Raw genomic sequence first — 26,807 nt, 5'->3', positions numbered from 1 at the left:
ATTTCTCTTCAAACGGGACAACCTTTCAAGAACCTTCCCCGCGTTCAGTTTGTCTGCGACTTCGATAGTGGTTTATCAGTAGCAGTCGAAGTTTCCAATGCCAAATAAACGGTATCCGGATGCACCGGGCTTCTTGGCTGCGTATGAGTCGCAGCCGCAGGTTCTTCGGCACGTCGAAAGTTATTCTTTTCAGGGTCTGCAAGTGGATCTATCTCCCCCCCGCTATTTTTCTTTGTTGGAGAAGGCCCATTCGGTCCAACTGTGACATAGACATTGTAACTGCGTTCCTCGACGACTGTACTTGTCGCCACGTAGTAAACACTCTCGGTACCGGCGCCGTCATCACCTCCAAAATCACTTTTGTTATCGTCGTCGTCATCGTCATCGTCATCGCCGCCGTCATCAATAGGAGTTGGAAACCCGCCATCGCCTCCCTGGGTGTCATCTTTCTTTGGGTCATCTTTCTTTGGATCGTCTTTCTGTGGACTACCTTTCGATGGGGTCTTCGCCGGAGGCTGCTTTTCGCATTTATCGTCGTCACGCTTACAAATAACACCCGGGCCCGGCCTACTCCCATAGGTTATACCTGCATCCTTCATTGTAATACCAAGCCATACTACTTTCGGGCCTCCCTTAACTCTCGGGTAGGACCTCTGTATAAGCATTTTCAACGCCTCTTGTGGTTCTAACTTTGGGTCTCTGGATAGGTAATTTGCCAAAACACCGGCTGCATATGCGGATGCTGTTAGGAGCACACAGAGAGAGGTTAGGTTAAATTACGTAGTATATATTGGAATAGGTGGAGTGAGGGGTTAGTTTGCCAGGATGGCGAAACTTCAGTAATCAAAGATCTTGAATTCGAACTCACCAAAAGATGTGCCGGTAGTTAGTTGATAGCCAACATTGGAGGCGATCTTGACAGCATACGCTGGAGCGTATACCTGTTGGAAGCCAGGCTCGGGCTTTTGAAAAATGCCATAGCCCTCCTTATCCACCCCTCCCACGATTACCAAATTCTTGGCTGTTTGGGGGGTTTCGGCCCTCATATTCGGCCATGACCATGCAACGTGCTCCTGAGTCTATAGAATTCGAATAACTTAGCGGCTATGCCATGCAAAGAAAAGAAAATGACAGGGAAATGGAAAACATTTTAAAAAAAATTGGAGAGTATATACGAACCCATTCAGATACCCCACTAGCAGATGTTATAATAAGATTAGGCATTTCCGCCAATGCGTCAAAAACGATTGAGAGACCATCTCTGATATCGTTCTCTATTGGGTCATTGTTCTCCCGGAAATATCCAGCGTTCATGGACAGATTCAGAATGACTCTATTTTTCTTATTTTTGGTAACAATGTGCCTATAAAGCTTGACAAGAGCACTCAGATATAGGGCCTCGCTGCTAAGGGCTTTTTTATCCAGAGCCGCAATCATGACCACGTTTGCTCTCGCTGCTATGCCAGTTTTCTGTCCAATGACTACACCAGCCACGCTACTGCCATGACTGAACCTTAGGCTCGAGTCGATATCTATTTTCCGTCTGCCGGGGTCATTTGGATCTGGTGGCAGTGGGTCAGAAAATATAACCTCAATACGGCCTGCTAACTCCGCTTGAGCGAATTCCTATTTTAACCAATTGAGTGTTAGTTCATGTAGACATGGAGGCAATATTAATACTGCAATCCAGATATTATTTATAGAGAAAAGAAAGCATGCTCTGGTGCATCGGAGGGAGACTAACAGGGTGGTTCCTATTGATTCCAGTGTCTATGAAATATACAGTGACACCCTCCCCTTCCGAGTTATGATAAAAGTAATTTGAAGGCGGCTCCTGGCCTTCTTCTTGCAGCATCATAAGCCGTTCCTGACGTTGATTGATATTCCTGTCGATCGTATATTGAGCTTCGTGTGCTGTATATAGAGGCGTTCGGTACTTATCGTATTTTGCAGACGCCGAAATCTAGTGGGTTGCAATGATCAGCATTGAGGTCTTATGCACGGGATGCTACTACTCTCGATATATGATCATGGTGTCATGAGCTTGCGCATGATCGAGTTCAAGAACCCCGCGGATTGCCACGCACCCCCCGGGCATGCAATAAAAGTGTTCCATTCGAAGTTATAAACAAGAAGACACTTACCAAATGCTTGAACCTTGTATCTATTGTCTTTTTCTTTGCCTCGGTGCAATTTACCGTCATAAAGAATGTACCCCATTTTTCATCATAGGAGCCAAAGACCGCACCGTTCGGCGGCTTTTCATCAATCTCTTCAAGAGCTTTGTGCATATCTCCCAGATCCGAATGCTTTCTGAGCTCATTTTTGATGGTAAAGATCCATACTTTTTCGTTTGGTTCTTTGGCCTTGCCACCTTTGGCGGTCGTAAACGAAATCCGCAACAGTAAGAGGGTTAGCAAAAAGATGATGTTACGAGTCTGTCGCATCGTTATTTTTATTTATTTAAAGTCCCCAGCTCTGGGACTGTATGAAGTGCGGAGTGTAGCTATACGGGTACACTCTCACTTAATTATTTGTGAGGAAAGAGTTAACTAGAGTTCGAGTTGAGAGTATGGTCTAATAGTCATTGATTCGGCGGGTGGATGTTCTGGCCCTATATTCAGTGGCATCAATCAATTGCTTTACGTGTACGTGAAGGCCTAGAGTCGATAAGGCACAGGATACTGCGCCGCTTTATATACACAAAACAGCATATAGATCCAAAGTTTAAACACTAACGTATAATGCTGGGCCATGGGTCTGCTACTCAACCAACCAGTTGTTTAAGTCGTGAACACCGGCTTGAAGCATCCCATGGCTGTACCGCATATACTGTTTATTAACAGTTTCAAGCTGCACTGCCTGCTTCAGACGCATGTTCCTACCTGAATAAATTACCGTTTCAACCGAAGGAGCGAAGGAGGGGTTTTAGCTAGAGATGCGAGTATGTTCGTTATATATACCGTTACCTTTCAGGTTAAGTTATATGTATCCAACGGCGAAACCAACACACCAAAGCAGAACGAGTGTTGTATTTTTTAGGCTATAGAATTGGACTTGTATGTAAGTGTGTACCTCTAAAGGAGTTATATTAGAAGACTTGTATGTTGGTTCCGTTGGGTCAGCGTAGCTTAGGTCTAACGGAACCCAACTGCGCAGTAGTACGAGGTTTCAGAACAGGACTGGTATTGTCCGTACGCTTTCGTTCTGGTGGGATGAAACCGTATAACTCTGCTCCCCATTGATACTTAGCTAGAGCTCTCCATTTCTTAAGGTTGTAAGATTGGGGCATACCCCTACTAGTAAAAATGATTCTATCCGTAATTCGGGCATAATATAGTTTATTTGGACATGAAATTTAAAACCGTAATATGAGTGTAGCTATAGTAGACGTAAACTGCCTACAATTAATCTCGTCGCCAGGCCCTTCCGTTGTACTATGTACGGCCTTTGCATTTATAAATTTAATATTTGTGCATTTTTAGTAATTGTAATCCGTAACATACTTTATATACTTCACTTGTAAATACCTGCTTCGTGAAAGTCCGAACCGAATACTACCGGGATATCGTAGTCTGGTTCACGAGACAACCCGTGAATTACCAAGAAAGCAAATGCAGCTCGATCAATTATAATTAGGTCTACTGAAATTCAAAACGTATCATTTCTAGACGTAGCTTGAATTTATAACTGGAGATCGATACACAATTGAACCCCCATCGTACGATACACATCAATCAATACATCCATAAATCCACCAATAAAAACCCCAAACCCCAAACCCCATCAACCCGACTGTCTACCCTTCCCCTTCTGCACCTTCTTATCTTCAACCGCCGTCACCGCCTCAAGATTAAAAAACACCCCACTCTTCAACAACGCCTTCCCACCACTAAACCCCTCAATCGAATCATCCCCCAAATTCGCACACTGATCCCAAATCATCTTCATCCCCATAACACACTCCTTCTTCGACGGTTTCGCCTCCGTCAAAACCCAAGTAACACTAATCCTCTGCATCGCCCCATTCCCTTCCCTAACCACATGAGCAACCCCACTTTCATCATCCGTCCTAGAAAGTATAGTACCACAAAAATAACCCTCAATGTACTCCATAACCGACGTTTGAGACGCAAGGTCAGCTTGTAGTCCCGAGGTGATGCTTAGACATGATACTTTCGCCTTGGTTTTGAGTTTTATAAGTTGTTTGGCTAGTTCTGGGGTGTAATTATTGATATTGTTTTTGTCGAAGGAGGATGGAGTGTCTGTTGGGGTGGGACATTCGTAGGTTGTGATTATTACGGGACGGTCGGTGGGGACTGCGACTTGGAGGATGCTGACGGTTGTGTAGTCTTCTGTGTCTAGGTCCATGGGGTCTCCGCTGGGTTCGTCGTCTATGGGGCTGGGGTAGTCGTTATCTGAGCGTTTTACGATTGTGGCGGTGACGGGGATGGAGTGGACGATTGTGACGGTTTTGATTTTTCCTTTGTGGGGGTTTTTCTTGGGGTTCTTTTTCTTCTTCTTCTTTTTCTCGTTATTGGTATCGACTGGATCTGAAGAATTGGTCGTATCCCTAAGTTCGGGGATTACTGCGATAGCAGTTGTTTCTGGATATAAACCAGGAAGACCGGTGGTGGTCGGAGCCACCGCGATCGCTGTTTTGACAGGTACTAACCCAACTCCTGGCTTTGGAACTGAACTCCGTGCTTGTAAGTATCCCTCTCCGGCGCCTGGGGCCGCAAGAGCGAGTGGTAAAACGGACGAGAACAAAAGAAAGACTGGTAGCCATCCCATCTGGGAGGTCGATTGGAAAGATATTTTAGAGGATCTCATTCTCGATGGTTAACTCCCAGTTTAAAGGTAAAGGTGTATAGCATACACCATCAACGAGGTAGATATAAATCAGGAGAAGCTTAAAGGAAAAGTAAGTAGAAACTGGATTCAAGGATTTAAGGGAAGATGGATCAGAGGCCTAACTGGGATATTATCGATTGATTACTGCTGGCACACCAGTAGATTCGATGGATGCATAAGAGCCCGATTCAGGATGTATACGAAGGACAGCTTGAATCCGCAGGATAATGGCTATTACGGATCGATCATACAACTTAATTCCCTGAAAGTCTTCCTTCGAAACGTTGGTTCTTTTCATTTACAAATTTTATAATATATTTATATACTTAGTAGTCTTAATTAATTAGCCGTCATGGGGTCAATAGACTCTGACAAGCAGTCAATCCTAAAATGAGGCTGTGGACTCTTCCACCAGGCGTAGACACTTGGTTTACGGCATATAAATGATATATTGCCCCTTCATGTGTAGATCCGGTGGCACAATTGACAAAAAGTTGGATATTCTTGTATTACAGAATTATACAGGATGCTCATAGTGTCACTGTAGTACTAGGGTTAGAAGAAATAATAACTGTACAAAGACTCGACTCGACTCGACCTTTTGTGCCGATTCTTTAGATCCTCTGATTCACTTTATCCAGTTTAGTATATACTAACAGAAAAGATAGATATTTAACCTCTTCAATTAGAATAAAAAAGCAATACCTCAATGCATCCCCTTTTCTGCTTGCGTCGACGAAACTAACATTACAGCTGTATAACCTCAAACCAGAAGCATAAACGTTGCGTTGCTCCTGTTGCAAGTCACCACCCTTGTCACACCTTAAAAAAGCAAAACCGTCTAGTTCCAAAAAAAAAAAAAAAGTTATCCCAAATTTTCTTTGCGCGCCGCAGCCAAAAACCATAAAACTACAACCACAACCACAACCTTCCAAACCCACCGCCTGTAAATATCACCAACCTTCCCAACCACGACATCCCAAAAAAAAAGGGAGCTTCGTGGTAAGAAAAAAAACTCATACCAAATGGCGAAGCCAAAGAAAGAAACATCCAATCCTTCAAAACCCAAAACCCAAAAACAAAAACAACCAACAAAAGTTACAATCAAAGGAAAATCCTCGCCGCAACCATCATCTCTTCCTCCCACCAAAACCCAACTGAGCAGACAAGACGACTTCGTACTTACAATCTCCGACTCCGATGACATCCCCGACGAAGAATCTGACATCGACGCACCCAGCGACGATGACAATGATGACAAGGAATCAGAAAGATTACCTGTAATCTCAAAATCGCAATCCGCAGCAGAACCCAATCAGCGCGGGAAAAAGCGAAAGCGGGAAGGAGAACAAACGAATGGAGGAGCAGGAGGAGACAATGGTCATGCGCAAAAGAAACAGAAGGATGAAGATATAGATTCGGACTTTGATTTCCAGATTGGAGATTTGGATGACAAGGGCGCGGATGAATTCGAAGGGTGGGGGTTTGAAGGGGCGAAGTCTGGGATGAATGATCAGAAGAAGGGGGTGGATATTGATGAGCTCATTGGCAGACGGATTGCAAAGGCTGGCAAGGCTGTGAATGGTGGTGCGGGCTCTGAGGACGAAGACATGGAAAACGACAGCGCGGACGAAGCTTCAGAAGAGGAAGAGGAGGAAGAGGAGGAAGAGGAGGAGGAGGATATGGTAGGAAAACTGTTGGAAGGCGAAGAAGACTCTGAAACCGAATTTGGCGCAGCTGCTTCCTCCGAAGACGAGAACGAAGCCGAAGAAGCCAACGATGGATCCGACTCAGACTCAGACTCAGACAAGGAAGCATCAGATTCAGACGCCGAATCCGTCCTCTCCGAAGTCCCCCACCCAGACGACGACGACGAAGAAGCTTCAGACTCCAACAGCGATTCCGAAACCGAAGAAACCCGCGCCGCCAAAGCAGCCTTCTTCGCCACACCAACAGACCTCCCAACAACCTCCCTCACATCCACCTTCCAACAAATGAACCTCTCCCGCCCCATCCTTCGAGGCCTGGGCCACATCAACTTCACAACCCCAACCGCAATTCAATCCCGCACTATCCCCATCGCCCTCCTCGCGCGAGACATAGTCGGCGGCGCAGTCACAGGTTCCGGCAAAACAGCAGCCTACATGGTCCCCATCCTCGAACGTCTCCTCTACCGTCCCAAAAAGGTCGCCCAAACAAGAGTAGTAATCCTAACTCCAACCCGTGAACTAGCAATCCAAGTGCACGCCGTAGCCGTAAAACTCGCAGCATTCACAGACATCAAATTCACATTAGCAGTCGGTGGTCTTTCCCTCAAAGCACAGGAGGCGGAGTTACGCCAACGTCCAGATATCGTCATCGCAACACCAGGTCGTTTCATCGATCACATGCGTAACTCTGCGAGTTTCCATACGGATGGTATTGAGATCTTGGTACTCGATGAAGCCGATCGAATGCTCGAAGACGGTTTCGCAGACGAACTCGATGAGATTCTGAAAACTTTACCGAAGAGCAGACAGACGATGTTGTTCTCTGCTACCATGACGGATAGCGTTGATAAGCTCGTCCGCGTGGGTATGCAGAAACCAGTAAGACTCCTAGTCGATTCGAAGAAATCGACGGTAGCTACTTTGACGCAGGAGTTCATCCGTATAAGACCCGGTAGGGAAGGTGGTAGACTAGCCATGCTCGTCTTACTAGCAACGGAACTTTATAAATCACGTTGTATAGTGTTTTTTAGAAGTAAAGTATACGCTCATCGTGTCAGGATTATATTCGGTTTGTTGGGTCTCAAGGCTGCAGAGTTACATGGCAGCCTAAGTCAGGAACAGGTGAGAGCCTCCTCCTCATTCTTTTTTTATTCTTTTTTTTAAAAAAAAGCATAACAAAAAAAGCTAACAATGTTTTTTTCTTTCTACTTTTAACAGCGTATCAAAGCAGTCGAGCAATTCCGTGATGGAACCGTAGACTTCCTGCTAGCCACAGACTTAGCCTCCCGTGGTCTAGACATCAAAAACGTTTCATACGTCATCAACTTCGAACTCCCCCAATCCCATGAGATTTACACCCATCGTGTCGGTCGTACCGCCAGAGCCGGTCGTTCGGGTCGAGCCATCACCCTCGCAGCCGAAGCCGATCGCAAGATCGTAAAAAAGGCAATAAAAGCCGGTCAAGAAAATGGGAAAGTGGTTTCAAGAACCCTGGATATTTCCAAGGTCGATGAAATGACTGAGAAACTGAATGGTATGGAGGATGATATCGAAGCTATTCTTGAAGATGAAAAGGAAGAGAAACAGTTGTTGCAGGTAGAGATGCAACTCAGGAAAGGAGAGAATATGATTAAATACGAAGAGGAGATCGCATCCCGTCCCCGACGAACTTGGTTCGAGACGGAGAAGGATAAGAAGAAGGCAAAGGAAGCTGGTAGTACGGAGTTAAATGGTCTTCAACTTGAAAGGAAGAAGGTGAAACTCAGCGGGAAGATGAAAAAGAAGCTGGAGAGTCGAGATGATATGAAAGATGACGGAATGAGAGTGTTCAAGAAGACCAAGACGATTAGAGACGAGGCTAACAAAAGAGGTGTGAAGACTGGAAACCTGTCTAAGAAGAAAATGAAGGCGGCAGCGATGGCAGGCAAGAGCGGGAAGAAGCCCGCACGGAAGGGAGCTAAGGGGAAGAAGAGGTAGATGTATATAATATATGTAATTTTAGCGTACTTATACCGATATATCGATATATATATCCTATGCATGTATGTCTGCATATACTCAAATACGGAGTCACTAAATTCACTAATTCGCATCACTTCAACTAGAAGCAGTATCGACTGAGTGCATTACATAAGAATATGTATTACTCTATCTACCGGCTGTATAAACCCTCAAAACTTTGAATTTTCCTATACAATATAAAGAAATTTAAAGTAAGATCTAAAAGCATAGAAGCAAATACAAAAACCACAAAAAACTTTCAAAATCTAGTTCTATACTACTATATCTTCAAAAGAACACCAAGAAAAGCAACAATAGACAAAAGCCAGAATAGAGTATCAATGTAGTCTTAGTATTCTTTCATCCTCTCCAGACCCCTTAGCCAGCAAAGTAAATTAAAGTAAAGTGTAGTGGAGTGAATAGAATAGAATAGAAGTAAAGTGAATAGCCATAAACCGAAGTAGAAGGCACAAAAAAGCACAGAATAGAAACCCATATAAACCACCCTTCCACCTCTACCTAATCACCATATCAGCATCAGCCCTCGACCAAACAGAACATATATATAAGTATATATGCACAAAACTCACCATACACTTCAAATCCGCAGGGTACCATTTAAAAAAAGAAGAAACCCACCTCACATAACATTACACCCATACAAACTAACCCCACGAGGAGGTCCACCCCTCCCTCCACCGGACATACCGTTCTGAACGGTATCAGCTGGGTTTATACCAGAGCAAGAGGTTGTGCTGATAGTGGCCGTGGTGGTGGTACTAATACCGGTTTGGCCGCCACCTGTGAGGGTTGGGAAGGTGAAGGGGATAGTTGGAGGTTCCATTTTTTTCTTTCTTTCTCTCTTTATTTTCTTGATTCTCGTTGGAGGAGAATGGGTCTTTGGTTTTTATTCGTTTTGGAGGGAAGGATGGAGAGAAAGATGTTGATGATGTGATGTTGGAGATGATGAGGTTGATATTGATATTGATATTGATATTGGTATTGTGAGGATGGGAGGGTAGTAGTGTTGATGAAGAGGGTGATGTGAAGTGATTAAATAGAAGAGATCGATATCACAGCAGGGCGTGAGCTTCTATAGGATTTCTTATTCACGGACGGTAACTGACGCCTCATATGCATACTAATAAACGTTCAACTAACCATCGACAGCATCACAGTACAGAATCAAATATAACAAATAATCTAGAGGGTATCAAAGTTATGAATTCCAAGACTCCTATACAAAGAATGAATGGTATCGATAAAAGGGTATAATCCGACGCCGGAACAGATGACCCGAGAAGGAAATGAAAAAAAAGAACGAAGAAGGAATAAAAAAGGTACGCCATATAACCATACCGTTTTGTACTCCGACATCTGATACTCGATATGCAATATGCAATATCCAATATCCAATACAAGAATCCCTCAAATAGGAAATACACCTCCAATCGATTGCTTCGCCTAAAAGGAACTCCTAAACGAAACCTCCCATTCAAAACGCCGTCAAAAGCCGTACCGAGCCATCCACTCTAATATAATAAAAAGACGCACCCCCAGTATTATAATAAACTATAAAGCACGAGTATTGGTGGTATTGGTGGTGGTGACAGAAATGGTGATTCAAAACTCGCTAATGATATCCCACTCGCCTCTCATCTCAACCGGCAACCGTCTTCCCTCGACAATCTCCCATAGTTCATCAAGATCTGAGTCCGACAGGAAGGACATGGGAGTCAAATATGGTGTGCGTGAAACAGGTGTATTGGGACCTCGACTCTCCAGAGCACGTTCCTGTTCTTCTTCGGAGTCAGAGTTAGAGTCATATAGTAATCCCATATTCCTTAGTTCCTGTTGTACATCCCATCGTTAGCACACATAGTATGTGGAGGGTAAAGAAGGATAAACAAACCTGATCACTAACCACTTTCTGATCCTCCATCAATCCCTTCCTCAGTCTATCCTTCAAAGCCGCCCTGAACTCCGGAAACACCGTCTTCAAATACTCTCCATAAATAACTTCATCCTCTGTCGGCCAATCCTCTTCAAAGACAACATCATGTCTTTCAAAATTCTGTTCATTCTCCCAGTTGATCAACCTAGCTTGATCCAAATCCATTTCTTCATTATAATCCCTCCAACCCATGTTTCCCTTTCTCCTCGATTTGGTCTTTTTACCAATCGTAACTTTTTCACCTGATGGTGATGATGACTCGATCATCTTCGGTGTAGTATGAATATTCCTCGAAGAAAGCATCATGGAGTTTAGAACTGCTTGTCGGGATAATGATGTCTTTTTGGTAAGGATTTCGAGAGCGTATGGGTTTGAACAGATTGGTTCGTATTGTTGTTCACACGATGTCGGTGGACCTAAACCTTTGGATTTAGCTGGTGGATGACACCAGGTACAGTGTTTTTGGTCGTGGGTATTGATATTAATATTTGGGCGGGTTTGTGGCCTGTGGACTGGATTGTAGTGAACGTTGTGTCGCATTTTTGTATATATAATAATACAAGTACTGTAACTTTTTTTGTCTATTTTTTGTCTATGGACTTTTTGGGTATCAAACGGTGGGTATCCAAAAGATAAAAGAGAAAAAAAGGAGAATTCTATGAGGGTATCGATATAATAATAATGATAATGCAGATAAAAGAGAAGTTTGGAAGAACAGTTGCTGCTCTGTTGGATTTATATCCACCATGTTACAACGCTAATATGCTGGAATATGGGCAGCTGTGTTGACTCACATGCACCAAACTGGGGCTCGATCATGATGCCTTGGAAGGTGCTACTAAAGAAGGATATCGATATTGTATGACTCCCCCTCCCCAGAGGCCTTGCATTGCATTAATTAATTTTCTATTAAGGTTCCCGGGAAATTAGGGATCAATCGTAGCTTTATTCGGTACTGACTGACTGACATCGATATTTCATACATAAAGTGCTTTCATGATTCTCGATGAATCATTGAATTCATGAAACCCTCTCTCGGTTCCCGACGGGAAAGATGACTGGACTCCATATATTCCATTATATTAACATAATAATCATGCCCAAAAAACAAAGCTGCAAGTTAGCTATAGTTGCCGGTATTTTGGATACAAAAAAAAGAAAAAAATATCATAGAATAGAATAATAATAATATAAAAAAATTTATCAGGCTGGAATGCCATCAAAGGAAAAGGTAGTAATAGTAATAATAATAATAATAGATAATGTAATAATCGTAATAAAGTACCGTCATGATATACATCTATACAATTCACTCCTCGTCCTCGTCCTCATCCTCATCCTCATCATCTTCTTCATGAGCCAAAGGTTCAACAATCAAAACCATCGACTTTCCAAAACTATCTCCAACCGTCTGCCCCTGGTCCGGCTCAAACACTTTTCTCGGCAGGTTGCTGACCAACTTGAATCCATACTGATGCTCATACTTCTCAGGCGGAGAAGACTCACTCCCAGCTTCGACACCAGAACACTCCACAAACGCATAAACATCCTCCACCAAATCCCCCAGCCCGAACCGTCTGACTATCCTCTGTCCGTCCAATAACGTAAGTGCCAACCTCGAAGTCGCCGGCCCAGCTTCCGGTTCAGCTTTCAAACCCCGAGCCCGCCATCTCCTCCAAGCAAGAAGTCTCTTCTCCTCCAACTCCATCGCTTCCTGTCTTTCCTTTTCCTCTTGCTCGGCTTTTAACCTAGCAGCTTCGTCCGCCCTTCTCTGCCTTGCCCTTTCTGCATCCCGAGCTAGCGACGCTTCATAAGCCCTGTTTTGCTCGTCCCTGATACTCCTGTCCGCTGCTTCAGCCGCCCTTCGTGATCGTATCGTGTTCAACGCCTCGGAGTGTGCCGCAATCCCAGCGGTCAATTTGGAAATAAGCTTTTGAGGCGAAACAACCCCCGTGACCCTCGTAACAACCGACATTGCCGTCGAAGAAGTCTGCGGCGTATGCGTTATCAACGCCGAGAACGGGAATTTAGTACACATCAAAGCCGTCGATACTTGATATGCCTCTGAATCCGCAACGCTACCGCCCCATAATATGATATCCCGATCCTTAATAAACTTTACAAACTCCGGGTTTGATAGTGTCTCCTTCGTATAACTCGTCGTATCATCGTGTTCGGGACTTAACAGTACCACCAGAAGGAATTTTAAATCCTTCTTCGCAAGATCCAATGCCTGTGCGTATCCACCTTCGAACCATGGGAGTCCCGTGACTCCATTATCTTCTTCGAACTCTCGGATGAAGCGACTGGCCGTATCGCGCGGGTTCAGACTCCGCCGGCTGGAAGTGGTAGAACGACCCCGCCGGTTTAATGGAGAATAGAAATTCGACAGAAGTCGAGGTAGGAATGGGAATAGCGACGAGAATAGGTATGCGAAGCCCTGGGTGATTCGCCAGGCTACCGACAGGGGGAGGAAGAACAAGGCGAGGATACTGGGTGGACGGCGGGCGGATATGTTCGGTTGGGGGACTATTCGAGGGGCGGGTATTATATCGCTAGATCGGGAACGAGAAGACGAAGCTGAGGATCTGGGGTTCCCTATGAGGGGATGAGGCGGACGCTGGAGGGGTACGGGAGGGGGACGTTGGGCGGCAGCAGCTCTGACGGCGGCTTCTTGGGCTTGTGCTTCGGCTACGGGATCTACGGCGGGTTCTCCATCGAAGAAGCGGGTTATTGCGATCTAAGAGGGAAGGAATAGTGTTAGACTTGATAATGATGACGGCGACTCTCTGTTGTTATGATGACGACGATAAGGGGTGACGGACCTCGACGTTCCACTGACACCTTCCGAGCAGAGATATAGCTTGTGTAGTGTCCGAATTTGTGACGGAGAGGTATTGGGCGAGGGCTTCCTGCTGAGCCTGTGAGAGGTTTGAGATATCACCGGCGGAGGAAGACATGGTGGTGGTGGTGGTTATGTTTATGTTTGTGTTTGTGTTCTCCCATGTGATACTGTTCTTTTGTGAGGATTAATTTAGGTTATGATCGGGTAAGAGTCTAGGAAGTGATCGGGAAGCAAAAGATCTAGCCGGATGAAGTGGTGATGATGGTGATGACTGAAGATAGTAGTGGTGGTGTTAAGGCCAGATAGGAGGAGATGGTGGTGGTGGTGGTGGTCATTGAAGATGCAGCGTGCGTCGCCATTGAGTGCATCTTGCCTGCATTCCTGATTACACAGAAGTATTCCTTCTCGAAATTACCAATAACAAAGGACACACACAGCACAGCCAGTTACCCAGTGTCATCATCTCTGAGCAAGGGCGACAGGGGTCTGGGGTCCGGGGTCTGCTAGAATACCACACAGCACAACACATCCTATCTTATCAAATCACGTGACAATTTTGACATTCAAAACTGTCAACCTCAAACAACACAATGATATTATTATTTAATTTTATGCCATATGACTTATCAGTTCTCGCACGTGACAATTTTGGCTTTCAAAAGTCCTATCTTTTGCTCGTGGTTGGATTTTGGAAGGCTGCCTTTTGAAGGCCAAATTGGTCATGTGATATGGCCTTTCCACCCAGCGACTGGGTACTTACTCTACTAAAGACCCTTCCAGCTTCCCTGGATTCAACAAGTACTTCCCTCCAGTACTGCTTCCTAAGTACCTAAGTAGGTAGGCCAGCACGTGACAATTTTGGCTTTCAAAAGTCTTATCTTTTCCTCGTGGCTGGTTTTTGGGCCTGTCTTTTGAAGGCCAAAATAGGCACGTGACCTGTACTTCCAACTGTACCTGCCTGGCACGTGACATTTTTGGGCTGCAGAAGCTTTGTCTTGGCCAACTTTTGGAAACCTACCTGCCTTTTGAAAGTCAAAGTAGTCTTGTGATCTGGCTCTTCTGCCTTAGCTACCAGGTGCTCTACTCAAAGACTTTTTAAGTCTACACTACCTACCTAGTACCTACCAGGTAGATAGACCAGCACGTGACATATTTGACCTTCAAAACATCCACAATTTGTCGTGGACAACTTTTAGAAGCCTGTCTTCTGAAGGTCAAAATGATCATGTGATCTAGTCCTCCAGGTAGCTAAGTATACATGGCACGTGATATCTTTGAGCTTCAAAACCTGGATTTGTCGTGGACGACTTTTGGAAACCCGACTTTTGACCCTCAAAGCAGTCACGTGCTCCTCTTCTTCAATTAGACTTCCCATTCCAGTTACTAGGACAGGTAGTAGGTGGTTCCGAAATACCACACCCCGCTGCGTTGTTCCCTCCCCTCCCCCCCCTCCCTCCCTTCCCATATCCCCCATTCTATATCAGCTGCAGTCCCATATTATAAACAATGACCTCCTCCATCCTCCCGGCGTCATACATCCAAACCTCCATCACCCAAATCTGCAGCCTGTGGTCAAACTACGGCTCCATCACCCGCATCCACATCTCCTCCCCCAAAAAGACAACCTTAATCCTAAAATCAATCCTCCCCCCCAACTCCCCCCCATCCCAATCCCCACCCGACGAATCCCACCTTCGAAAACTCATCTCCTACCGCGTAGAACGCTACTTCTACACCCACCTCTCCCCCCTCCTCTCCCCCCTCCAATCCACAAAAGTCGCAGAAGCAATCTCAATAAACGACTCAACCGGCCAACTCCTCCTCGAAGACCTCTCAACCTCCTACCCAGTAACCTGTTACGGCTCTCTCCCAATCCATCCCACAACCACCGTCCTAACCTGGCTGGCCGGTTTCCACGCCACATTCTGGGCACCAGAGATCTCCCCAATCTTATCCCCCAAGATAGGATCCCCCACCGCCGTCCCCGCACCTCTATCCGTCCAATCCCCAACAACCACAACCGGTATCTGGGAAAGAGGTGGATACTGGTACCTAGCCACCAGAACCGACGAACTAAATTCTCTAAAAGACGACTGGCACGCTGAAGATAAATACCTATTACCGTGGGCCAAGGATGTCGACAGAAGAATCCAATCCGAAAATAAACAATGGAAAACTCTAATCCACGGTGATGTCAAAGGTGCAAATATATTCTTATCCTCATCACCATCATCATCATCATCATCATCATCATCATCATCATCATCATCATCATCATCATCATCATCATCATCATCAAATACCACAGATCTAAAAGCAGCACTCTACGACTTCCAATACTGCGGAATCTCAACCCCAGCCGTCGATCTAGTATACTTCATCGGAACAACAGTAGACAGATCCCTTCTCAAGAATCTAGACAATTTACTTGCAATATACTATACAAATCTAAAACAAGCTTATGAAGCTACCCACGAAGGCAAGAAACTAGAAGAAGAAACTGGTTATTCGTATAACGCATTGAAAGAACAATGGGATGTTGCCCTGGTCGATTGGATGAGATTTATGGCCGGCTGGGGCACCTGGGGAAATTGGCGTTGGGTTAGAGAGCAAGCTCAAACTATCGTCAGCAGATGGGAAGCCGAAGGTCGCACTCCTATCGATAATTAACTAGGTACCAATTTCGATAGTAATTGCTTAGGTACTTAGGTAAATCCCGTAATGTATTATTACCATGCATTCGTATTGTTTTACGGCCGTTCCTCCTGTCATCACAATGTCGCGGATGGAATATGTACAGAAAGAAAAAAGAAACGAAAGAAAAAGCGCTCAATACTATAAAACACCGTTATATGCCACAACCGGTTGAAGGCTAGCAAGGGAAATCCAGTCCGTCCGATGGAAAGGGAAAAAAAGAAAGAAAGAAAGGAAGGGTGAGCTTAAGCAAAGTGGGAAAAGGCTCCATGAAAGTAAAGAGCAGGGTAAAAAATAAAACTTAGAGTCCGAATAACGGTTGAACGTCTTGATCCTGCGCCGGTTGATTGGGAGGATTTGGTTGACGACCACCACCTTCACCCGCCGCCTGCTCAGCTTGATTAGCCCTAGCACCATCGTCTCCTTCCCCGCCCTCTCGGCCACCCGCGGGCCCTCCGTGTGCTTGATCCGCTTGCTGGCCACCCTCTATTGCCTCTAATGCCTCTAGCTGAAGTCGTCGAGCATTCCCCACACGCTCCCCTAAACCGGGGACCAAACTAGCCATAAATATCCCTACGCTGGTTTGGATATTATCCCAAATCCCACCATTCCGACGATTATTCCGCTGCTGCATCAACCTGTCTGCTAATTGTTGGGGGTGAGGCGCCCCATCTAGCTGTGGTTGTTGTTGCGGCTGCGGCTGCTGCTCCTGATTAACCTGGGCAGGCGGTTGAAAGCGGTCGCCATCCAGGTCTGGCAGGATTGCATTTAATTGATTAAAGATATTTTGAAGGCGGTGATTCAGCAGAAAGTGTAGAATCCCCGATTGTGCGACTAAAAGTTCCCAAATTAGTACCCTAACAGTCCAGGTCGTGGAAGAAAAATGATTTAGCCAACTTACGAAACACAACTGCAGCAACAGCCCAGAGTATCATATCACGACGTGTACCCCTGCCCCCACCCAATATATACACCCCAAATGCTAGCTTCAGGGCTAACCAAATATTATCAATCAGCCATCCCGCTGCGACCTCGAAAAAACGGTCGTTGGGTATCGGTGGATTCCCTCCATTAAGCCATGCTATAAGATTGATGATATAATCCGTCCAAGTCTGTGGTCGAGCCGGAGCAGGTCCGGCTGCAACAGGAACTGGAACATTCGGGGTATGTGCAGGCCGATGATATAGGGCAAGGAGGTCTCTTCGAAAATCCTGCTCCAACCTTCGGGCCAACTCGTTTCGTTCTCTTTCGAGGTTGTAAAGCTCTTCCGCGACCGCTGTAGGCTCTATTTGCATATACATAGATGCTCGTAGGTGGTCATCCGGCGAGTAATGACGGATAGTATTAGGCGAGCGCGTTTCGGAACTCAGATTCTCATCCAAATCGAACCCCGGGGGCGGGGTCATATGAGTGCCCACCGGGGCAAGCGGCGACCTTATTCTTCGTGGTGGAAACAACCATGGACTCGGCCGTGGAGCAGGTGGGGCTGGGGGTACGAGAAGGTTGTTTTCACCATTTGGGCCTTGAGCCAGGTAAAATTGTTGTCGTGGAGTCGGATAGGACGGGTTTGGATATGTCCCCGGGCCCGCGTATGGCGAGTTTTGAAGAGCATGTCGGGGCCAGCCGGTAGGATCACTAAGAGAATAGGCATCTGGAGGAGGAGGGAAATGTCGGCCCCAAGGGGAATCACCAGCAGAAGTGGCGCTTGGAGGAGGAGGAAGATGTCGGCCCCAAGCAGATTCACCAGCGAAATGGGCATTTTGATGCTGATGTAGTTCTCCCTCCGAATAACTAGATTGTCTTGGGGGCCGGTAGCGAAGAGCTTGAGCCTGTGTTTGAAGGATTAGTTTAGAAATCATGTGGGTCATATGTCGAAGTATTGAATAGGGGAATGAAGAATGAACAAGGGACTCTGATATTAGGACAAAGCCCGGTCTCAGAGGAAGGAGAATTTGCTGGCCCACTGACCTGGGGAGTAAATTGCGATCCAGAAGCTAAATTCACGCCATCTCGGTTCGTGATGGGGTCCCGGTTCTGTGAAGGTTCACCATTGTTACCCCCTAAGCCAGGACCTTGAGCATGGGCCCCATGGGGACCGAAAACAGTGGTATTGGCGCTAATTGTGACCTGTCGGGTAAACCTAATCGTACGTGTATTTTCCTGTCCTCCTAAACGTTGGTTAGTCTCGAGAGCCGTAACTAGCTGAATTACTGCTTATATGTCCTCTAGTATGCTTTGGAGGCCGATTAAGGTAATTGGGGAGAAATGTAGTACCTGAGGCAAACAAAGCGGCCGCCGGATTGGAACCTTGTGCCCCGCTAGTATTCGCACCTATAGTTTGACCTTGAGGGATTGTGGGTGTAGGAGACGGCGTATGTGGTTGAGATGGGGCGCCTGATGGGGACGCTGTTGAGGGACCAGATTGAGACGTGAAGAACCCACGAGCAGGAAGGTTTCCACTTCTAGGAGGGTTAGTACTAGGACGTATAACGACGTGGAGGTAGATGGGCCTCGGGCTGTCAGAGCTCTGAAAGACGTTAGATTAAGGATCCAAGCTCATCATCACGATCAGATATAAATGGTAAACAAGAAAGAAGATTTCAACATACCAACACCGTTTGGAATGCGTCCGACAAGATAGTGGTATCAGCCAACTGCCTACCACCATATATTACCCTCAAGGAATCAGCGTCCGGGTGCTCTGCAACGAGGTGTTGGATTTGATTCTTGAGTCCGCGAACTGTCGACGATAGATCGACTGCAAGAGTGAAATCTTGAGACTCTGGAAAACCAGGCCTCATCAACTTGAGAGTGATATCTTTCCTCATAGATTCCCCAGATCCAGAGGGAGATGAAGACATGTTGAGAGGGATATATCGATGCCTCCTGTTGAAACCTTGAAAGGCCGCAGATATCGTCAATGGACAAACGAATGCCTATCCGACAGCGATAATGGAGATCACTAGGAGCGTAAGGTTCAATTAGTAGGAAGTAGCTAGCTGGCGCACAGATATACTAACAAGGGCCGTGGACTCCTTACGATGACTTTGAATCCAATTAATCCAATTCAATTCAATTCAGATTAAACTAGTACTGGGTTGATTTGTAAGGTGAACGAGCTAACTGAGCAGCGGTGCGTTGCGAATGTCAGTTCAAACCAGCGATCTCAACACGTTAACACCCTGGCACGATTATCTATTTAATTCGGCGAGAAGATGGGCTGCCGGTGCGTAATCTGCAGCGTTATGCATGCATGTGGAGATATCGATGTCCGATGGTCTAAGCTGAGTCTCAGACTCTGGCTGCCGGGATCGTGAATCGTGACAAATGGATGGTGTCGATGGTCGGTTTGGTTGGTGACCACGCTGTCAGTTAATTGAAGGTTGCAGTTAGGTCCACTGCGGGATGACATGATGGACGGAACAGAAGGGACCCAATGCGACCAGACCCCGGTCACAACACTGTTGAACATCCTTGTCTCCAAACGTTTTCGCTCCGACGACAGACCACCAGACGAACAACAGACCGGACCAAGCCTGACCAGGACCACAGTAGACTCTCGACAGCATCAGGGGAGTCTATCTATCTATCTGTGTGAATCTAGAACAAGGTCTTCGAACTATGCTATAGCCGTCGACGGCCATCTGCTCCCAATGAAGTCGTCTAGAGCAGTAACGGCGACTCTTCGAGGTTGTACCAGCACCGGCGCCTCTGTAACCGACCCGGCCCGACTTACACGAATACTTCCCCGCAATGCTCTCCAATGTAGGACATACAGCAAGTCCTCAAGACCTCTACAGTCGATATTTTCTTTCCTAAACCGAAATGATCCGGATAAGGTTCCCGAGCCCGGGTTCCCGGTCATGCAGTCTCACGAACGTCGAAAAGAAAGGATCAAGCAGGTCAAGGAGTCATGGAAAAACCCGAAGCCCGCAAAGGTACCCTCGGTTCCTATGCTCTCGCAAACGAATTTGTTCCATCCGTTGTCAGAGTCGCCTATACCGGAGATGAGGGAGATGGGCAAACGAATTCAGGAGCGAGCGGTCTGCCCGGTCGATGTAGCCCACGAGGTTGGGAAACATCAGGTCAAATTCGAGTGTCCTGACTGTGGAATTCCAATTTACTGTTGCGAGGACCACTGGATGGATGACTATGAGAACCATGTTTTGGTGTGCGAAACCTTGCGAGAAATCAACGAAGACGAACACGACCTGAGGTCTGGGCGTGAATTTCCCGAGTTCGAGTATCAGTTATTAGAACAGGAAGATGATTGTCTGATCAACTTTACAAATTGGGATACTTTCTTATATACAAGAGAATTTGAAGCTGTCAATGATATGAGAGCGCTGCGACAGGTCACCAAGTTGTTGACATATCCTGTCACGGTTGGAAGTGTCATTCATGAGTTGAGCCCTTATAACCTTAACAATCGATTAACATATGAAGGATTGAAGAGCTTTGCTGGTATGAACCTTTCTCTGATACTTCAGGATTCAACGGAACTAATGTTATCTATAGCAACAAGGTATTCACTCCATCCGGTTCTATCTGGCAGCGATGGTACTCTCAAGGGCCAGAAGCAGATACCACCGCCAATGCGTATCTTTGTATTGGGGGCACGTGGCGAGGCCTCACTTCCTCGCGAAGTTTGGGCACAGCTTCCCTTCATGTTCCCGCGAGTGAACTTCCATATTGCATTCATCGGGCCTGAAGTCTTCCTCCAGCGTCCAAGGCATCTGGACTGGCCGCCTCCACCACGTTCGCCCGGGAATCCATTCGGCACTCTGTACGAGCGTCCAGCACCGCGTATGAAGATCTCGAGTACGAATGAGTATTTCCATACTCTAAATAAGACAGGAATGTTTGCGCCTTACGATCCGTACTTCGATGTCTTCGTACTGTTCCACCCAGGATTTAGCCATCCGGCTAGTGCGACAAATTGGGAAGAAACACTGCCAATGTTACTGGAAACGAAGTGCCCGGTTATCGTAACGGGTTATACCAAGGAAGATATGGATAATGATGTCGAATGGGTAAACAATACAGCAAAGGGCGAGTTTGATGTCCTCATGGAGCCTGGTCAGAACCGGTTTAGTAGTTTAAGGTGGAACATTCTAGAGTATGTACCCTATTATAGCGTTTATTTGGCGATTTCGATCCTAACTAGTTATATAGAACCGATCCAAGCGGGGGTTTGAGTCAAAGCAACTGGGGAGTCTGGGCATTCAGAGGAAAACGGTAAGTGGTTCAAACACTATTAAGAATCTTGCGGGTGATGTCCAAGCTAACTAATATATGTAATACTCTAGATACGAAACCATGCAACGTGTAACGACACCCGATGTCATCCCATTGTAAAATCTGTAGATACAATATATATAGTGCTTGTACATACATATCTAAACCCAAATCTCATAGAACATACTACGTAGCGGCCTATAATCCTCAATATCCCACCATCCCATCCCCAAATTCGAGATGTTTGTTAGCCCCCCACTTTCCCGAAACAGAATAGCCGGGATGCCGGCTCGCCCAGAATGGCCCTGGTCTGTGCAGCTGTGTTGGGCCTGACGTCGAAACAACAACGAAACGATGTTGGAGAAAGAGAGGCCACTTGTTCTCACAACCTCACCGGCCTGCTGACACCGTGGCGACATTCCGCTCTTATTACCCTCGCATTAGCTAACTATCAAGTCATAGAGTTGTTCGTTTACCAAATTGCAAGCCAATTGACTCCACAGGGTAGGCTTTCAGGCTTCTTCCGCTTCCCTGCAGGTATCCGACGAAATATTGACAGGCTGTTCAAACTGACCCAACCTCAAAATTCCCTAAGGCGCAGGAGGCTACAAGAGCAGGACCAGTTGGCCACATGGACCTCGCATAGTCATCTGTGTCCCTCTTCGAGACCAAGTTTTTTCTTTCTCTGTGAATCCAGTTGCATTTGTCTCCCATTGGATCGGGTTGACCTTCCTTCATCAGCTTCATATCATTACATTTATAAGTCGTTAAGTATCTTAACGCACAAACCACCACACAACAAACCTTACATACGCCCTTGTTATTGAGCACTACCACCATAATTTCTGAGCCTGCAAAGGCTGTGATTCAAACAAAATGCGATACACAAATCGCACAACCACCTTTGCGGTTCTTACCCTCGTCTTCAGCTCATTGGCATCTGCATCGGCGTCGATTCTTGGAATCGACTATGGCAGCGAGTTCATCAAGGCAGCTCTGGTGAAACCAGGTATTCCAATCGAGATCGTCTTGACAAAGGACTCGAGACGAAAAGAAGTTGCAGCAGTAGCATTCAAACCGAAATCTTCAACTCACCCCGCCAACAGCAGCCCAGAACGACTATATGGCGTTGACGCCGTTAACTTTGCTGCAAGATACCCGGATGATGTTTACCCGCACTTAAAACAACTTTTGGGTGTCTACGAAGCTAGTGACGAAAGAGTATTGAACTATGTCGGACGTTTCCCAAATCTCAAGTTGACACTTGCCCCAACCGCCGGCCGTTCTACTGTCGAATTCCGTAGCAATGCTGCCCAAGAGGGCAAATTTGCTCTTGAGGAGCTTATTGCAATGCAGTTAGCAAATGTCAGAAGATCCGGAGAGGCTCTTGCCGATGATGGAAACACTATCACAGACTGTGTTATCACCGTTCCAGCCTATTTTACAACTGAGGAAAGACATGCCATCATCGCGGCATCGGAAATTGCGGGTATGAACGTTATGGAACTCATCAGTGATGGAGTCGCCGTTGCGGTCAACTACGCCATCCCCAGATCATTTGCCCCAGATGCAAAGGAAGAAATCCACATCATCTACGATATGGGAGCTAGTTCCACTACTGCAACTGTTGTGCAGGTCCGCGGCAAGACTGTGAAGGAGGGTAGAAGCAATAAGAATGTCACTGACGTTTCTGCTCTTGGTGTTGGATTCGACCGAACCCTTGGTGGTGATACCTTCAACCAGAAGATGTACGAACTCCTCCTTAATGAATTTGCGGAGAGCAAGGCCGGCAAGAAGATCGCAGAGAAGGAAGGAAAACCAATCAAAGACCTTCTTACTGGAAAGCAAGTCGCCAAACTCTGGAAGGAGGCATCTAGGGTTCGACATATCCTTAGTGCGAACACCGAGGCTTCCAGTTCCATTGAAAGTTTTTTCCCGGATGTCGACTTCAGAAGCAGGAAGATTCAACGAAGCGAGTTCGAGGAGCTCCTCAAGGAATATATCGTTAGGATTTCCAAGCCAATTATCGACGCCGTCGACAAAATGAAGGGTGGATTGGAGGTCATCGACAGCGTCATTATGTTTGGAGGTGGTGTCCGAGCTCCATTCGTTCAGAAGATTTTGACCGAACTCGTCGGGGACAAACTTTCAAAGAATGTCAACGGTGATGAAGCCGCCGTTATGGGTGCCACTTTCAGGGGTGCCTCTTTGAGCAAGCTCTTCAGAGTTAAGGATATCAGAGTCCAGGATGTGTCCTCTTACACCGTCGGAATGAGATACACCTCTGAGGCCACCGGAAAGGGTACGCAACCCCGTCTTTGAAGTTACTATCAATACTAACGAGAATATTTAGAACTCAACCAAAACCTTTTCAACGCCCCAGCGTGGAGAGGCCACAGCCGTTTCGTCCCTATCAAGGCCACCAACGACTTCAGTTTCGATCTTTACCAAATCAATGGCCACCCTCTCGACCCAGCGGCTCCAAAGGAAGAAATCTTCAAAGTTACAACTACCAACTTGACTGCCTCCCTTGCTAAGCTCAAGGCCGATGTCAATTGCCTAGAAAACACGATCACCGCAACCGTCGACATTAAGATCGAAAATAAATTTGGTCTCCCAGAAGTTGTATCTGCTGACATTGGATGCGAATACGACGAGAAGAAGACCGGGATTGTTGATGATGTCAAGGGATTCTTCGGATTTGGCAAAGATAAGGACCAGAAGGTTTTGGAAGACGAGAAGTCCTCTAAGTCCGGAGATTCTTCATCCACCACAAAGACTACTAGCTCTAAATCGAAGACTAAGTCTACCACCGCTACCCCAACCCCCACCGGTGAGAATGGAAAGCCAATTGAGAAGGTTCAAGTCTCCTTCACTGTCGAGAGATCTGGTCTCACTCCTCTCACCTCCGATGAATTTGCCGCTGCGAAGAAGAAGCTCCAGGTCTTTGATCAAGATGACACCACAAGAGCCCAGCGCGAGGAAGCTAGAAACAATCTTGAGGCTTTCACATACCGCGCCACCGAGCTCCTCTCATCTGAGAGCTTTGTGGCCGTGTCCACTGAAGAACAGCGAGAGAAGCTCCAAAACAAGATCAATGAAGTCTCCGACTGGATTTATACCCGCGAAGCTGACGTTGCTGACCGTACTATCCTCCTCGGAAAGCTCAAGGAGCTCAAGGATCTCGAAGGACCCATCAGCAACCGTAGAAAGGAAGCCGGAGAGCGACCAGATGGTATCGTTCGCCTCCAGACCAACCTCAAGGATGGAAAGAAACTTTTGGAGAAGATGAAGCAAGCCGTCACGAAGCACACTGCGAATCTCGAGAGCTGGTCAAGCTATTCTACCAAGTTTGTTGCCAGCGTTAGCTCCTCCGAGGCAGCCGCCTCTGCATCTTCTGCCTCTGCCGCTTCCGCATCCTCTGCCTCCGCTGAAGCTGAAGCCAGCAAGAGTGCCGAAGCCGCAGCGTCCGCGTCTGCAGAATCAAGCAGCTCAACCGATGCCTCCGCTTCCCCAAGCAGCAGTGGAGATCCACTCGAGAATCTTGAGGACACCACCTCAAGCAGCAGCACCTCTACTTCTACTACTACCAAGAAGGCCACCAAGTCCAAATCAAAGTCGACCAAGAAGCCCACTCCAACCCCAGCCCCAGTCGTACTCTACTCTGAACCCGACTGCCAAGGCTTCGACACAGCCCTCCAAGAAGCCGAAAAATGGCTCGCCGAAAAATCCAAAGAACAAGACGTTCTCAAGGCCTACGAGGACCCAACCCTCCTTTCCAAAGACCTCAAATCCAAGAGCCAAAAACTCGAAAAGGATATCAAGAAGTTCTCCGGTCGAACAAAATCTAACTACGCCCCTCCACCACCACCCCCACCACCCAAGAAGGCAAAGACCGCACAAACCCCCGCCCGAAAACTTAAGGAGGAACAGGCGAGGAAGAGTCTTAAACTCGAAGGTCTAGCGGGTGTTGAAGGTATCGATGACACCGTCAACCGAATGCTCGAGGGCATGAGTGACGAGGAACTCGACAAACTGATAGAAAATGTCCAGGCGGAAGAGGCCAAGAAGGCGAGTGGTGAGGCAGAAGAGAAGCCAAAGATTAAGGTTGAGCGTGTTAACCCTGAAGGGGGTGAACCCGAAGCCGAAAAGAAGACAGAAGGACATGATGAGCTATAGATGGTAGCTTTTCCTATGGGTCTATTTTAATCTTAAGCTTTGTGTAATCTAGTCGTTAGCATTTTTGTGCATAGAGATATATAAAAAAATTTCATTTTAAATACCAGTCATTTTTACTATTGTGAACTCTTGATACAACCCACCCTAAGTTTCCAATTAATTATATGTGTGTATACACTAAGACGTCGATACTATAAAATCAAATACAACGTCGCACCTTCGCACCTTCACATTAAGTAATATAAAATGTATACATGTATATGCAACCATAGATATCCCATAGAAACCACCCGCACTTACAAACCCGCCTTCCAACCACCATAACTACGTGTATAATAAACCCCCCATTACTCCGCAGTAACAGTAACCGTAGCCTCCCCAGACGAATCCACAGTCTTAGTAGTCGTCCCATCAACATCAACCGTCGTAGTACCGCCGCGAGTCTTAGCCCCCGTCTTAGTCCAAGTTTTAGTTCTAGTATGATGGCCCGTCTTGGTCCAAGTACCATTCTTGGTCTTCCACGGACTATCAAGACAGCCGCAAAGGACTTGGATCAATCGATCGGGAAGGTTGGTCCAGTTACTTGGTGTGCCGCTGCGAAGGGAGTTGATACCCTTGTTTGAGTAATCTAGGACTGGGAAGTTTTGGTTTTCGTTCCCGTCTTGTTTATCATTGCTATTGTTGTTATGATTAGAGCGTTTTATGGGGTCTCCACCGATTATGGCGGATTCATCGAAGAATATGGTAGTGGTTATTTGACGGGCTGCAAGGGCAGGGGTTGTAGATGTTGTAGACGCTGGTGTTATAATAATATTAATATCGAAGGTTAAAAACTTTCAAATAAATGCAGCAGCATATATATACATATATATATATATATATAGACAAAAAAGAATACTTACAAGTCTTCGTAGTCCTCCTCTTCACAGTAACCGTCTTAGTCCTCCTATACCTCGTCCAAGTCTTCGTCTCCGTCTTAGTAGTTCTAGTCTTCGTAACCCTCGCCCCGCCATTATCGTCCGTCACCGTAACAGTAGCAAAGTAATTAACCGTCCCATTGTTTATAACTGTTTGTGCGGAACACCATGATTTTACGCTGGAAGATGCGGATTTTGGAAGGTTGTTTATGTAACGATCTATTCCGCGGATATCGCACCAGCCGTTCTTCTTACGGGCGAAGAGTTTGCCGGGGTCGGTTACTACTAGAGCGGAGGTTAGGGGTAAGAGGAGGAGGGTAGAGAGGGGGATATGCATTTTTTTTTGATATTTGCTGATTATCGAGAGATGGCGGTTTAGATAGGCGTCTGTATACCCAATTGTCTACGAGTATCGG

The 26,807-nt window shown here is 46.4% G+C and overlaps 11 protein-coding genes across 11 annotated transcripts; 4 read left to right on the top strand and 7 right to left on the bottom strand.

Moving 5' to 3' along the window:
- Positions 1–44: 44 nt before the first annotated feature.
- Positions 45–2,447, bottom strand: AOL_s00097g479 (uncharacterized protein; the record flags this gene model as incomplete). Its single annotated transcript, XM_011126312.1, has 5 exons — positions 45–742; positions 869–1,079; positions 1,180–1,626; positions 1,745–1,963; positions 2,145–2,447. 5 exons carry the CDS (start codon positions 2,445–2,447, stop codon positions 45–47), a joined length of 1,878 nt encoding a protein of 625 aa, XP_011124614.1.
- A 1,339-nt stretch (positions 2,448–3,786) lies between these two features.
- AOL_s00097g478 (uncharacterized protein) lies at positions 3,787–4,833 on the bottom strand (the record flags this gene model as incomplete). The annotated part of the gene is made up of 1 exon (XM_011126311.1): positions 3,787–4,833. One exon carries the CDS (start codon positions 4,831–4,833, stop codon positions 3,787–3,789), a length of 1,047 nt encoding a protein of 348 aa, XP_011124613.1.
- Positions 4,834–5,879: 1,046 nt separating this feature from the next.
- AOL_s00097g477 (uncharacterized protein) lies at positions 5,880–8,540 on the top strand (the record flags this gene model as incomplete). The annotated part of the gene is made up of 2 exons (XM_011126310.1): positions 5,880–7,685; positions 7,782–8,540. 2 exons carry the CDS (start codon positions 5,880–5,882, stop codon positions 8,538–8,540), a joined length of 2,565 nt encoding a protein of 854 aa, XP_011124612.1.
- Positions 8,541–9,204: 664 nt separating this feature from the next.
- Positions 9,205–9,408, bottom strand: AOL_s00097g476 (uncharacterized protein; the record flags this gene model as incomplete). Its single annotated transcript, XM_011126309.1, has 1 exon — positions 9,205–9,408. One exon carries the CDS (start codon positions 9,406–9,408, stop codon positions 9,205–9,207), a length of 204 nt encoding a protein of 67 aa, XP_011124611.1.
- A 779-nt stretch (positions 9,409–10,187) lies between these two features.
- AOL_s00097g475 (uncharacterized protein) lies at positions 10,188–11,058 on the bottom strand (the record flags this gene model as incomplete). The annotated part of the gene is made up of 2 exons (XM_011126308.1): positions 10,188–10,415; positions 10,477–11,058. The coding sequence occupies 2 exons, from the start codon at positions 11,056–11,058 to the stop codon at positions 10,188–10,190; spliced, it is 810 nt and encodes a 269-aa protein (XP_011124610.1).
- A 769-nt stretch (positions 11,059–11,827) lies between these two features.
- On the bottom strand, positions 11,828–13,478 carry AOL_s00097g474 (uncharacterized protein; the record flags this gene model as incomplete). Its single annotated transcript, XM_011126307.1, has 2 exons — positions 11,828–13,258; positions 13,344–13,478. 2 exons carry the CDS (start codon positions 13,476–13,478, stop codon positions 11,828–11,830), a joined length of 1,566 nt encoding a protein of 521 aa, XP_011124609.1.
- A 1,391-nt stretch (positions 13,479–14,869) lies between these two features.
- Positions 14,870–16,033, top strand: AOL_s00097g473 (uncharacterized protein; the record flags this gene model as incomplete). The annotated part of the gene is made up of 1 exon (XM_011126306.1): positions 14,870–16,033. The coding sequence occupies one exon, from the start codon at positions 14,870–14,872 to the stop codon at positions 16,031–16,033; it is 1,164 nt and encodes a 387-aa protein (XP_011124608.1).
- A 325-nt stretch (positions 16,034–16,358) lies between these two features.
- AOL_s00097g472 (uncharacterized protein) lies at positions 16,359–18,918 on the bottom strand (the record flags this gene model as incomplete). The annotated part of the gene is made up of 5 exons (XM_011126305.1): positions 16,359–16,891; positions 16,959–17,886; positions 18,026–18,225; positions 18,332–18,584; positions 18,667–18,918. The coding sequence occupies 5 exons, from the start codon at positions 18,916–18,918 to the stop codon at positions 16,359–16,361; spliced, it is 2,166 nt and encodes a 721-aa protein (XP_011124607.1).
- A 552-nt stretch (positions 18,919–19,470) lies between these two features.
- Positions 19,471–21,415, top strand: AOL_s00097g471 (uncharacterized protein; the record flags this gene model as incomplete). The annotated part of the gene is made up of 4 exons (XM_011126304.1): positions 19,471–20,521; positions 20,576–21,176; positions 21,233–21,295; positions 21,367–21,415. 4 exons carry the CDS (start codon positions 19,471–19,473, stop codon positions 21,413–21,415), a joined length of 1,764 nt encoding a protein of 587 aa, XP_011124606.1.
- A 756-nt stretch (positions 21,416–22,171) lies between these two features.
- On the top strand, positions 22,172–25,474 carry AOL_s00097g470 (uncharacterized protein; the record flags this gene model as incomplete). The annotated part of the gene is made up of 2 exons (XM_011126303.1): positions 22,172–23,597; positions 23,649–25,474. 2 exons carry the CDS (start codon positions 22,172–22,174, stop codon positions 25,472–25,474), a joined length of 3,252 nt encoding a protein of 1,083 aa, XP_011124605.1.
- Positions 25,475–25,821: 347 nt separating this feature from the next.
- AOL_s00097g469 (uncharacterized protein) lies at positions 25,822–26,728 on the bottom strand (the record flags this gene model as incomplete). Its single annotated transcript, XM_011126302.1, has 2 exons — positions 25,822–26,270; positions 26,377–26,728. The coding sequence occupies 2 exons, from the start codon at positions 26,726–26,728 to the stop codon at positions 25,822–25,824; spliced, it is 801 nt and encodes a 266-aa protein (XP_011124604.1).
- Between the last annotated feature and the right edge of the window lie 79 nt (positions 26,729–26,807).

This window comes from Orbilia oligospora, assembly GCF_000225545.1.
Source record: "Orbilia oligospora ATCC 24927 unplaced genomic scaffold scaffold00097, whole genome shotgun sequence".
NCBI classification, from domain to species: domain Eukaryota; kingdom Fungi; phylum Ascomycota; class Orbiliomycetes; order Orbiliales; family Orbiliaceae; genus Orbilia; species Orbilia oligospora.
The sequence above is the reverse complement of the archived record's forward strand: the minus strand, read 5'-3'. Positions and strand labels throughout refer to the sequence as shown.